The sequence below is a fragment of the Phoca vitulina genome, unplaced genomic scaffold (genome assembly GCF_004348235.1).
Source record: "Phoca vitulina isolate PV1807 unplaced genomic scaffold, GSC_HSeal_1.0 scaffold15, whole genome shotgun sequence".
NCBI lineage: Eukaryota > Metazoa > Chordata > Mammalia > Carnivora > Phocidae > Phoca > Phoca vitulina.
Window position 1 is genome coordinate 7817412 of NW_022589718.1, and position 13512 is coordinate 7830923.

General features: G+C 41.7%; 1 protein-coding gene across 1 annotated transcript; it reads right to left on the bottom strand.

The window, feature by feature from the left end:
• Positions 1-1544: 1544 nt before the first annotated feature.
• Positions 1545-2286, bottom strand: LOC116637851 (peptidyl-prolyl cis-trans isomerase A). Its single transcript, XM_032413442.1, has one exon. The coding sequence runs from the start codon at positions 2244-2246 to the stop codon at positions 1752-1754; it is 495 nt and encodes a 164-aa protein (XP_032269333.1). The 5' UTR covers positions 2247-2286; the 3' UTR covers positions 1545-1751.
• Between the last annotated feature and the right edge of the window lie 11226 nt (positions 2287-13512).

A 13512-nucleotide genomic window follows, 5' to 3' on the forward strand; every position in this document is an offset into this window, starting at 1 on the left:
TTTTGTAATTTCTGGAGATCTGGGAAACAGGAAGGCAGTCTCAAACGAGGTGTTGGCTCCTCCCTCTTGAAAGTAATTCTGAAGTGTTTATTCTTTTTCCTCTTCTGTTTTGAAATTGTTCTGTTGTTTGCTACGTGCCTCTGCAAGAATTGTTTCAGCTTCAGTTGGATTTACAATTACTTCTTTTTTGATAAAATAACATTACTGGTGGCAGAAGCAAAGCTTTTTATTTGTGTTCCTTCACAAATATGTTCCCATCCCACGTCTCAAAGGCCATTTACATCAATTAAGACACAGTGAAAGTAAAAATAACGTGCTGCTAACAGTCCTCATCACCCCACGCTGTGCTCTGCGTCGTTATGTATGGAGCGCTCTGTCTTCCTCCCCGCCTGTGATGTCACCGTCACCCGGCAATCCATCTGAAATATTGCGTTTTATTGAGCCATTCACCCAGTATGCATAGTATTATGAATCAAGGTTATTTCTCATAGACTTTTGCTTTTTAGTAGTAGTCACAACTGTGATTAAGAAAAAAAATGGCTGATTTATTCTTAGTTTTTGTTCTCCATTCCCTTTGGAGTAAATTCAACAGAAAAGTGGGAGGAGTACAAAATCCACAAATCCCTGCATAGTGAAATTCATCAAAGCATGATGCTATCTCTAGGGAGCATCAATTTCTCTAAAGGGAATGTTCTGCTCCATGTAATCTATCCCCACACCTGGGCAGACTGTAGTCCTGGGCACCAAGCAGGCAGAATCTAGCTGATGGCGTGTATGTGCCTGGGCCCAGAAACCTCTAGAAACAAACCAACTACCAACTTGTCCCAGGGTCTTCAATTCCAATTCTTGGCTGATCTTTTCCGTTAAACCATGTGACTGCTTCTGCTGAAATATAAAAAGTCATTGTCAAATCAAACCTCCTATAGAAAGATTCCCTAACTCTGCTTAGAATCATTAGGTGGGCCTCCCATGTGCACCCCTGAGCCCACAGGCTTCCCCCTAGGAATTGTCACCATTACCTGGCCCCCATTAGAAAGAAATTTTGAATTGGTGGAGATTTTATTTTATTAATTATGCTCTGCCAATGTAGCACATAGTGGTTACTCCAGAAGAGTTGAATCACTCAGAATCTAGGTGTCCAGGTAACACTTTTTTTTTTTACGACTTATTTATTTATTTATTTGACAGAGAGAGAGCATAAGTAGGCAGAGTGGCAGGCAGAGGGCAGAGGGAGAAGTAGGCTCCCCACTGAGCAGAGAGCCCGATGCCGGGCTTGGTCCCAGGACCCTGGGATCATGACCTGAACTGAAGGCAGACGCTTAACTGATAGAGCCACTCAGGTGCCCCTAGGTAACATTTTCTTGAATACATAAATGAAAACAACTCCAAGAACCCACTTACCAGCCATTTCCTGTGACTTCCCATTCCCGATAGTTCTAAGGAGCTTCAAAGTCATTTAAAAGCCCTTTTTGTTGCTTATCTGCTGCCTTCCCATGACAACTCCCTTTGAAAAATCAGCCAATCATACTTTTTTTTTTTTTTTTTTTTTTGTGGTTCAGGTTTTATTTCATCATCATAAACTGAACTCTGCAATCCAGCTAGACCTGGGGATAAGGAACCATGGAGCCTGCAGAACTGCAGCAAGAGCACAGAGATTCTGGGGTATTTCGAGCAGGTGGGGGCGGAGGGATGCTCTCCTGAGCTACAGAAGGAATGGTCTGGTAGTTAAGATAAAACACAAGTCAGATTTATTAGATCTGTCCACAGTCAGCAATGGTGATCTTCTTGCTGGTCTTGCCGTTCCTGGACCCAAAGCGCTCCATGGCCTCCACGATGTTCATGCCTTCTTTGACCCTGCCGAACACCACGTGCTTGCCATCCAACCACTCGGTCTTGGCAGTGCAGATGAAGAACTGGGAACCGTTCGTGTTGGGTCCAGCGTTGGCCATGGACAGGATGCCAGGACCCGTGTGCTTCAGGATGAAATTCTCATCATCAAACTTCTCCCCATAGATGGACTTGCCTCCAGTGCCATTATGGCGTGTGAAGTCCCCCCCCCGGCACATAAATCCCGGAATAATCCTGTGAAAGCAGGAACCTTTATAACCAAATCCTTTCTCCCCAGTGCTCAGGGCACGGAAGTTCTCTGCTGTCTTTGGAACTTTGTCTGCGAACAGCTCGAAGGAGACGCGGCCCAAGGGCTCGCCGTCCACGGAGATGTCGAAGAACACGGTGGGGTTGACCATGGCTGAGCGGCGAGGGCGGCTCCCAGGCGGTGGCGTCTGCAAGGCCCAGCCAATCATACTTTAACTTAAATCAGTCCATCGTGCTATACTAGTCTGTTGATATGTATTCCACTCCTTTGAAATCAGTGGTGCCCAATACATTTGAGGGAAACGTAACATTTACCATTTCCCCACTAACAGTGGCTCATGATGTGGTGATTCTCGAAAAGTGTAGAGGGAGGAGGAAGGAGATACAATGTCTGGCATTCTTATCAGAATCTCTGGGAAGTCTATGTATTTTGAAATTTTGACTTGCTCTACATAGATTTATGTACTTGAGAATCCAACGGAGACTTTCCCCCCAATCTCCTGGTTTTTGATGCTTCTGGCACATAATAGAGGTGCTATATGAGTTAGGTAACCACATTGTCATTACCGAAGGCCAGAAGAGAAGTGGTCAGGAGAAGCATGGGTCTACATTTATTGAAGAGAAGAAAGAGAACTAAGGTAGACGCGTCCTAGCGGACAGAGAGGTGACTCAGAGCAGTGTGGTTTTAGCACAAGAGAACCTGTGGCCTGAGATGACACTGAAACCAGGAATCTGGGTTGAATGAAAAAACATGAAGTACTATTCTTCCCTATTTGACATTTGCTCGGTTTCAACATTCCATGTGTTTCTACTGTTTTTTTGTTTGTTTGTTTGTTTCTTTTCCCCCAGACCCATTGGGCTACACCTGGTACTTCCACCTAGCGCTTCTTCCCAAAACAACCCATGCGTAACTTAGAGCAGTGCTCATGCTATTATTTCAGTTAAGGACTCGGCGGTAAATGTAGGAACATGGGGCATGTCCTTCTACCCTCTAAACACATTCAACCCTCTTCCATGCCAGCTGTCTTCCTCTCTCGGCCCTGGGCTTCCTTCTAAGTGCAATCCTGTCTATACCTCCTATCTTCCCAGAGTTCTTGAAAGAATGGTTGAATTTATTGTCTTTACCAACTTACTAGTGTCTCAACCCATCAAACTCTGGGTTTTGCCCCCACCGTGAGGCTAATCGTGGTTTGCCGATGATCTTAAGGGGAACCCTTATCCTCTAGGGTCAGCTTTACCTTCTCTTCCTTCCTGTTTGCGACACCACTTCTCGGATTCAGTCTTGCCTTTCCAGGCACTACTCAGTCTCATGAGGTGAGTCTTCTTACTCTCCCAGAGCATTAAATGCCCATCTTGCCTGCAGGTCTACCCTTGAAACTCCCTGCTCTCGACGCCTGCTCTCCCTGGGTGATTTTTTTGGCCAAACCTCACACTTCAGGGTTTCCCACAGCTGTGCTCTCTCTCCTACCTTCACTCCGGAGTGCCGGATCTCAGTGGATCCCTGCTCATTTACTTCATGGCCTCAGGATGGCATGCAGGGATAATCCATTACCAAAGGGATCCCTTCCTCCTGGAGATCGATCACAAAAGTTCTGAGTCAAAAGTATGGTTCAGAGTTCTGTTCTCTTTCCACCAGGTGGCCTTCCTTGGGATACAGAAACCCCTCAGGTGGGCAACTGGAAGTCCACCGCCCTGCTTTCCCTCATTTTCTCTGTCTTTGCCCTCACCCAGCTCCCCACTATGTAGCTAGCATCATTGTAGTCAGCCAGAGACACCGTTCATGGTTGCATTGCAGAGACAGCCAGTGGATCTTAACTCTTCAGAACGGAGCACCAACCAGTTAAATATATGTCCCATTTGATAATGTGTATCACTTTTCACAGTACAATTTCAATGCATTTTTATGTTAAAACGCCCCTTGTCCAACACGGGGAGGATTAAAAAATGAAATAATGTACAGTTCTTGACACTGTAATGTATAATTTCCTAGCATAGTTCCTGATGCAGAGAAAATGTTTAAAAATGATTCACTATTTTAATTAACTCCACATTCTGACATTTTTGGAGCTATTTAAGTTTAGCAGTGATCAGTATCTTTTCATTGTATGAGCTTTGAAATTGAAAGACCAATCCAGCATGCATTGGTATTTATTGGGAAAAGGAGAGGATACCCAGTCCCACTGCACGCATTTCCAGCCACTGACAGAGTGCCTACCCCCCGGCTGTGCTACAAGAGCTCAATCTCAGCATATACAACACAGAATGATTGTACTTTTTCCCTGATTCGGTCACTGCCATGACCCAGACTAGAGGTCATCTTTAATGCCTGTCTCTTCTCCATCATCCCCACATCTAGTTAGTGACCAGCTCATTTGTGAGTCCAAACTACAGTTCAGATCATATCTCTCCCACTATCATTGTTTTAATTCTGCCCTCCAAAAGTAGCCGAGATTAGCTGCTCAGCACAGATTCTGAATTCAACGATTGCTAGTTTTGTGTTAAGTGTTTTATGTTCATTATTGAACCTATTCTTCACAAACAAGCTATGAAGTATGTATCCTCACCCCCATGTTTCAAATAAGCAACCCGAGGCTAAGGGGGTCACCCAACTAGGAGGTGGTAAACCACAACTTGAACCTAGGCCTGCCCTGATTTCAGAGCTTGACCTTCATCAATTCAATATCACCCATCCTCTGCTGCCACTGTGCCTCCTGATTTTTCATTCTCTTCCCCACCTGTTCTCTTGATGAATGCCTATGTAGTCTTCAAAGGAGAACTAAAATAGTCACTACATGTGAGACTCTTTCTTTGTCACCTTCTCTTGCCCCCTGCCATGGAGCTTTCTCTGTTTTCTCACAGCGCTTCACACCTACATATGGTAAAACTTGTATTATATATTATTCTAATTTTGGCCAGTGGCTATTCTGGAATACTATCCATGTTGTTTTCACCCTTGTTTTCCATTATGTGCCTTGTTCTCCTGCTTTCAGTCAGCGAGGGTAACCTTCACTCAGTGCCTCGGGGGTGGGCTGACCAACAGAATATGTAGGAAGAAATAAATCAATGTCGGGCTTTTGAATTTTAAAAAACCCAGCTCTCCGGAGGAAAAGACACAGCATTTGGACATAGAGTTGGGAAATCATGTGAGGAGCAATAACTAAGTTCTCCTCCCACCAGCTAGGCAAACATTCCCTAGTTGGAGATGAAGAAGGTCTCCAAGAGGATGATAGATTGACTTATGAATTCTGGATAAAGGAGGTTAGGAGATGGCTCTCTTCCCCACAGCCAGATGGAACCCTGGGACTGAACTGTAGGATCCTCATTATAGAGAGCAAGTGACCTTTATTCAGTCAACTCTACTTATTGAGTGCCTACCTTGTGTCAGGCACTATTCTAGGTGCTGGGCCTACAGCAATAGATAAAAGAAGGAAAATTCTGCTTAAGTTCAGGAGTCTTAAATAGCTTCACTGAGTGTTCCCTGTGTTCAGTCTTGGGACAGGAATGGCAGAATGAGCCCAGTGAGGGTCATAGGAAGAGCTGATAATGGGCTGGACCTTAAAAAGCTTTGTACTTGGAACAGCAGTGAGCTCCACAAATGGTGGAAGACCAGACCAGAAAAAGAACATCTCAGGAGATGGCAGTGTGCCTAGATAAGGAGCCAGAGGGGATGGTCAACCCTGCACACTACAGCGTATGTGAGCCACTCCTCCGCCTTCCTCTGCCCACTCACTCCACCCCCAAAACCAGATTGCCAGAGAACCCTAGATTAACTGACATTAAGTTTCTCCTATCTCGATGGAATGGGGGCTCAACTATTAGTTAAACTGAATTACAGGAAAGTAAAGAAAGTGTATTTCCCCATCTCCTAAATTAGCGGCCTGAGATTTTTACCTGCTATAGGGTTTGTTGTTGTTGTTGTTTTGTTTTTTGCCACAAGACCATGAATTCTCAGAGAGCACTTGACTGATCAGGGCAACTATGATTGGTAGACATGTGAGTTATTGCACACATTCATTCATTTTTCACATTTATTGAGTTCTTGAGCACTGGATCAGGGGCTGAGTATACAGCAGAGAAAAGACAAGTTCCCAGCACTGAGAGAACCAAAACCTCAGCCATGGGTCATGTTTTAAGTAGATGCCTGGTCAAGGCAGGATGTATGAAAATAAGATGATCTTCACCCTCCTTTTCTCAGAGGGTAATAACTTTCTTGGTTGGTTTTTGGTTTTTGGATTTGTTCACATATTTCTAAGCTATAAATTCTCTGGAAACTCTAAGATTTTCTATCTACCTCCTTTACCCCCATATCACAAGCATCTCCTGAACATCAAATTTTCTGGGCTTTGTTGTCTTTTTTAAACTAATGCTGGAATATTTATGCCAGCACTACTTACCTTTTATACACAAGTCCTCATTTAGAGTCTTAAACTTGGAAAGGAGGAGAATCATTAGCAGCTGCACCTAGCTAGACATTGAGTTGGCCTGAATAACTTAAGAGCTACCATAAACACTTCTAAAAGGCTGCTAATCCTTGAAGTTAATTGTCAGAGAGGAACATCAGTGTCCTAGGAATCAGGTCCTATAAACTCAGAGATATGCAGTGGATTTTTAAAAATACATTTTCACTTGATTTAAATAGTTTGCTTTTTAATGTTGCTTTCTCTATAAGGAGCTCAAACATTCTGCCAGCAAAGTAAACAGGAACACACAGAGCCAACTAGTGTGGAAGACAGCTCCTTGGAGTATTTAATTAAAGCAAAGCAAATAAAAATACTCCCAAAACTCTTCCTTCCAAAAAAAAAAATCTATGTTTGGCTCTTCTGCTGCTTCTCACTCCGGCTACACTTGTCACCTTCCACCAGATTACTGGAACAACATGCCAACTGCTTTCTAAGTCTCTAATCCAAGACTGTTGGAAGGGTCTACCTTACAGGTCTATCTCTTTCAAATAGGGTGGCCATACACATTGGCTGGCACTGAACTGTCCTGCTTTATGCCTGTTTTCCCCATTTTCTCTCCAAGCTGGCTTAGTTTGGAAAATAACCTATACTGTGTAGATCATTCCTCAATATTCCAGTGTGGCTCATGACATCAAGATCTCCTACCCCGCAGGCGTCTTCTCATTCTTCCACTCCTCTGTGGGGCTCAGGCTGTATCCCATCCCTGTTCCTACACCCATTTTTCAAGATTCAACTCATGTTTCACCTCCTCTGAAAGGTCTTCATCAGCACTCCTGGCCGCGCTGTGCTCTTCTGTCTATGAAGCTTTATAACCTCTCAATACCATTCATTTTGACACTTCATCATTTACTACTTTGCATTCTTAATTAGCAAGAATGATGATGGAAGCAAATCTTTCATGTTATACATTTTCTAGGATAGCACAAGTATTTTTCTTTCAACATTTTATTTTGGAAATTCATGCACGAATGAAAAGTTCGATGAATTGTACAATAAAAATATGTATATGCTTCACCTGGAGTCAGTAATTGTTAATATTTTGTCACATTTGATTTCTCTCTCTCTCTCTCTCTCTCATTTTCTCACTGCTCCTGTCTCTGTCTCTGAGTGTAGCTGTGTGTATTTTTTTGCAGACCCACTTTTTAAAAAAAGCTTTATCTATTTATTTGTCAGAGAAAGAGAGAACAGAAGCAGAGGGGAGCAGCAGAATGAGAAGCAGCCTCCCCACTGACTTGGGGCTTGATCCCAGGACTCTGGGATCATGACCTGAGCCAAAGCCAGATGCTTAACTGACTGAGCCACCCAGGTGCCCCTTGCAGACCCATTTTTAAAAAGGCTACAGGGGCGCCTGGGTGGCTCAGTTGGTTGAGCGACTGCCTTCGGCTCAGGTCATGATCCTGGAATCCCTGGATCGAGTCCCGCATCGGGCTCCCTGCTCAGCAGGGAGTCTGCTTCTCCCTCTGACCCTCCGCCCTCGCATGTGCTCTCTCTCTGTCTCTCTCTCTCAAATAAATAAATAAAATCTTTAAAAAAATAAAAAAATAAAAAAAAAATAAAAAGGCTACAAGCCTCATGATACTTTACCCTTGAAGACACCAGAGTGTATGTCCTAGAATAAGGATATTTTCCAACATAATCACAATATTAGCACACCTAATAAAATTAACAATCATTCTACAATATCTTCAAATGTACGTATTCAATTTTACCTAATTGTGCTTAAAATGGCCTTTATAGGTATATTTGTTTCCTAGTGCTGCTATAACAAATTACCACAAACTTAGTGGCCTAAAAACACATATTCATTATCCTACAATCTGAAGGTCAGAAGTCCAAGATAGATTTCACTAGGTTAAAATCGAGATGTCAGCAGGGCCGTGCTCCTTTCTGGAGACTCTAGGGTAGTATCCATTATCTGGTCTTTTAGAGGTGCTTCTAGAGGTACAACAACAATTTGTTGGCTTGTGACCTCTTCCATCTTCAAAGAAAGCAATGACCAGTAGATCCTTTCTCACATGACATAGTGTTGACACTAACTCTTCTGCTTTCTTCTTCCATAATTAAAGAACCTGGGGATTAGGTGGACATCTTTGCATGGGGGAGGGGTCCTCATTCTGTCTACCACAGTCTGTCCACTGCCCTCAAAAGATTCACATCTGTCCTACATGCAAAATACACTTACCCCACCCTAGTATTCCCCAAAGTCTCAACCTATTAAGCATCAATTCAAAATTCAAAATTTTATCAGCTCAAAAGCTCCCAACCCCGTCATCTAAATCAGATATAGATGAGGCTCTGGCTATGAGCAACCTAAGGTAAAATTCCTCTCCATCTGTAGACCTATGATATTCAAGATACCTCTTCTCTTCTCCCCCAATTCAACAGTGGGTCAGGCATAGAATAGCAGTTACAGACATTTCCATTCAGAAAGGGATACAATGGGGGGTGCCTGGGTGGCTCAGTCAGTTGAGTGTCTGACTCGATTTTGGCTCTGGTCATCATCTCAGGGTTCTGAGATTGAGCCCCATGTTGGGCTCCTTGCTGAGTGTGGAGCCTGCTTGGGATTCTCTCTCTCCCTTTGCCCTCCCCCCACCCTGCTGTCATGTGCTCATGCTCTCTCTCAAAAAGAAAAAAAAGAAAAGAAAAGAAAAGAAAAAGATACAACAGAAGGAAAAAAAAAAAACATGTCTCCAGTGCCAAGCACTTTCAAAATCCATTCAGGCAAACTTCATTTGGTTTCAAGGCCTGGAATCAATCTTCTGCAGCTCATGGCTCTGCCCTCTAAGATTGTGGCTGTGCCCTCTGAGTCATCCTCCCTTTCCACGAAAGGTAGCCCATGTTCACAGCTGAGTGATTTTACCAGCCTCTTTTTGTGCCTATAGAGTTTTGAAGGTCTGCAGCCTTCTTTCATTTAATAGTCTCTCCTTCCTTTCATTCCAAGCAGGCAATGTTTCTGTTGGTATAAACTTCTCAAGAACTTTGGGGGGGGTGGTCTCTTGTGTATATCACAGAGATTGACTCCATTAGATAAGAGGCTCCTCCCATCTCCTCCTAGATTCTGTTGAGAGGGCTGAGGGGATCCGTTTGTCACATACCCTAATTTCTTCAGTTAGCTCTCAGTGACTGCACAATATGACCTTGCAATCTTTCAAGGCACTAGTCAAAGGTTGTCTAGTCACACCCTTGGTTTTCTTTCTAGAACATACTTTCTCGATTGTGAATCTCCTAATTTCAGCATTTTGCGTAAACTGGGCAGATTGAGAATTTCCTAAATTATCAAGCCTTGTTTCCTTTTACTGAAGAGTTCTTCCTGCAATCTATCTCTTTTCTCTCACATTTTATTATAAGCATCAACAAGAAACCCAACTGCACCTTCCATGTGTTGTTTGGAAAGCTCCTCATCTAAATGTACATTTCCATAATTTACAATTTCTGCCTTCTACATAACTGCAGGGCACAATTCTGCAAAACTTTCTACCACCATATAACAAGAATCTTCTTTCCTCCAGTGTCCAGTAGCGAGTTCTTTGCTTCGTTCTGAACCCTCACTGACAGAGACAGCGTCTTTACTGTCCAGCTTTCTACCACTGGTTTATTCAAGACTATCTAGGCTTTCTCTCTCATGCTCCTTAAAATTCTTCCAGCTTCTTCCAGTGCCCAATTCCAAAGCCATTTCTACACTTTTAGGTATTTGGCGAAGAAGTACTCCACTTCTGATACCAAAATTTCTATCAGTTTCTTATTGCTGCTATAACAAATTACTACAAATTTAGTGGCTTAAAGCAACTCCGTCTGTTATCTTATAGTTCTGGAGTTCAGAAGTTTGAAATGTTTCTCACTGGACTAAAATCAAAGTATCCTCTAGGCTGTGTTCCTTTACCAAATCTTTACAGGAGAATCCGTTTTCATTGTTTTTCCGGTTCCTTGACACTGTCCACATTTTTTAGCTCATGGCCCTTTCCATTATCAAGGCCAGTAATGACCCCTGAGTCTTACATCAATAATGGATTCTAACAGGCTCTGACACTCCCTTTTCTGTCTCCTTCTTCCACTTATAAAGATCCTTATGAATATATTTGGACCTACTTGGATAATCTGGTATAATCTCTTTGTTTTAATGATAATTTATTAACAGCCTTAATTCCTGCTTCCTTGTAATATAATATATTCACAGTTCTGGGGATGAGGACATCAGCAACTTTGAGGGGTCATTATGCTCCTGCCACAATATATTTCACCCCATTCTGATTTCCAATAAAGGTTTGCATATTACATTTGATAATGATATCTCTTTATTTTCTTTTGATACAGAACAGTCCTGTCACCTACCCTCTTTCAACAAATACACCTTTTTTTTTTTCTAAAGATAGTGAGTTTTATGAAGAGACCAGACTAGGTGTCTGTAGAGATCCCATATTCTACCTTCGCATTATGTTTTTCCATTTTCAGATTTAGGTTAAATATTTTTGACAATAACACATTGTTCGATATGTTATGTATATTGTATTGTATCATATCACCACTACTAGTAATGCTAAGTGTGATTACTTGGTCCCAGTGGACCACCATCACTCTACCAGAAAGGTATAGTTTTCCTCAAGTTATCCAAAGGAATAAGTTGGAGAGTGACATCTTGAGATTGCTTAAATATCTGTTTTCTCCACCATATAGTCCACAATGGTGGTAAATTTTATTAATGATCCTTCACAAATCAGTGTATTATGTTTTGGGTTGTAGATGATTTCCTAATTCTATCATTCCTTCTGTCAATATAATCTGGTATTTTTCTATAAAGGAGAAGGTTTACTCCTTTTTTTTTTCTTTTCAAATATTATTATATTCTTGAGTATTTAATGATGATGTTGATGAAATGTGTTATAATCCATTAATGTCAGTGTTTTTTTTTTTTTTTTTTTGGTGCTGTTGCTTATTTGTTTTGTTTTGTTTTGCTTAATTCTCAAGTTATCCCCTATACAACCAATGTGAGCCCCCTCAGCTCAGCTCCTGTGTTTTCTTGACATATTTCAATAGGCTTTAGGTACCTCCTTGCCTTCTGGCACAACAAGATGTCCAGAGATTCTCCCAAAATTTTATCCAGAGTCAGTTATTTCTCCAAGAAGGTCGGAATCATTGTAAATGAAATTGGTATTTGGAAACAGAGACCTGATCACTAAAGATACTTACTGTAATTGTAGAAGTCACTCAAATATTTTTAACTCTCTTACTGTTGCTAGCTCAGTTCTGGTCTGGAACTTGGTTGATGAATGGATGATGAATCATTGAACAATTGACAATATTATTAATCTTATTACTAAATAAGCTAGGGCAGGCACACCACCATGCTTTGAAGATGTAAATTACTGGGGTGCCTGGGTGGCTCAGTCATTAAGCATCTGCCTTCAGCTCAGGTCATGATCCCAGGGTCCTGGGATCGAGCCCCACATTGAGCCCAGCATTAGGCTCCCTGCTCAGTGGGGAGCTTGCTTCTCCCTCTCCCACTCTCCCTGCTTTTGTTCCCCTCTCACTGTGTCTCTCTCTGTCAAATAAATAAATAAATAAATCTTTAAAAAAATGTAAATTACTATTCAAATAGTAGGTGTTTTTGACAAAGATTTTTAAAGTTAAGGTCTTGTGGAGAAAGTTGATAAAGCGAGGGAGAGGAAGAATAAAGAAAAAAATCATTAAATAAAAATTATTAAGGACACAAAGAAAGAGAGAGAGCAAATATTTTTGTAGCTTTGTGAGGTCAAAGAGACTGTTTTGACTATGGATTCTAAGTCTGGCTGTGAAAGAATTGGAATTATTCTGGAAATGTATTCTGTGTTAACCTTTTCACAAAACACCTGAGCCCATTGCCTTCTGAGCTGAGTTAGGGGTTGGTAAGGCAAGAAGGAAAACAGCTAGAATCCAGGTACTGTGAGGGTGAGTGCCCATAAGCTTAGGCAATGAAAAGGCTACCAGAGTGAGCCTGAAGGAATATGCAAATATCAGCTCTACATCATCCTGATGTTTCCTTACATTCTATTGTTTGAGCTGCTGTTTTCCTATCCTGTTCATGTCTGAGCAATGACTCCTTGTTAGAAATGCCATCTTGAGGGGCACCTGGGTGGCTCAGTCTGTTAAGCATCCAGCTCTTGGTTTTAGCTCAGGTCATGATCTCAGGGTCCTGGGATTGAGCCCTGTGACGGGCTCTGCACTGAGCACCTGAGTATTGGAGTCTGCTTGTCCCTTTTCCTCTGCTCCTCCTCCCCTCTTCCCTGAGTGCTCTCTTTCTCAAAAAAAAAAAAAAAAAAAAGAAAGAAAGAAAGAAATCACTAATGCTTTGCTTCTCAGTACATGAGGGTGCTCCTGGAAACTACTGTCATTAGGGGAAGTGTCAAGCCAAAAGTCAATTTACAGAAAATGGAAGAAATTGTCCAATCAACTAAGATTTATTGGGTGTATAGCCCCATACTAAGGAGCATTGGTTTTTTCTCTCTCTCTCTCCTCAAATATAATTACGAAGGAATGTTATTATAATTCACTTTTAAAGAGAACTTGTTCATGCCAATGTTGATAAAAATAAAATAGAACTACCCAAACAAGCAAACAAAAAAACCTACATATATTTAAGATGACTCTGGGTTCAATAAATTGATTTATGTTTTTTATAGCACCCTAAATATCAGAGGGAAATTTCAATTAGGTAAAATTAAATGTTATAAAGGAAATTTGGACTGTGGCCAGGGCAAAATAGAGAATGTATTGGTACAATATGTGTTTCAGAAAAACTGTGCATTTAATACCCTGCCGACTTCCCACAGCCAGGGGAATTCATAGATCTATTAAGTAAAGAGCTTCCAAATAACATGACCTATGTTTTATTTATTTTTGTATTTCCATTTTCCTTCACAAGGGTTAGCACCCAGAAGACATTCAATTACTGTTTTTGAATGAATAAATGAATGTATAAATGTAT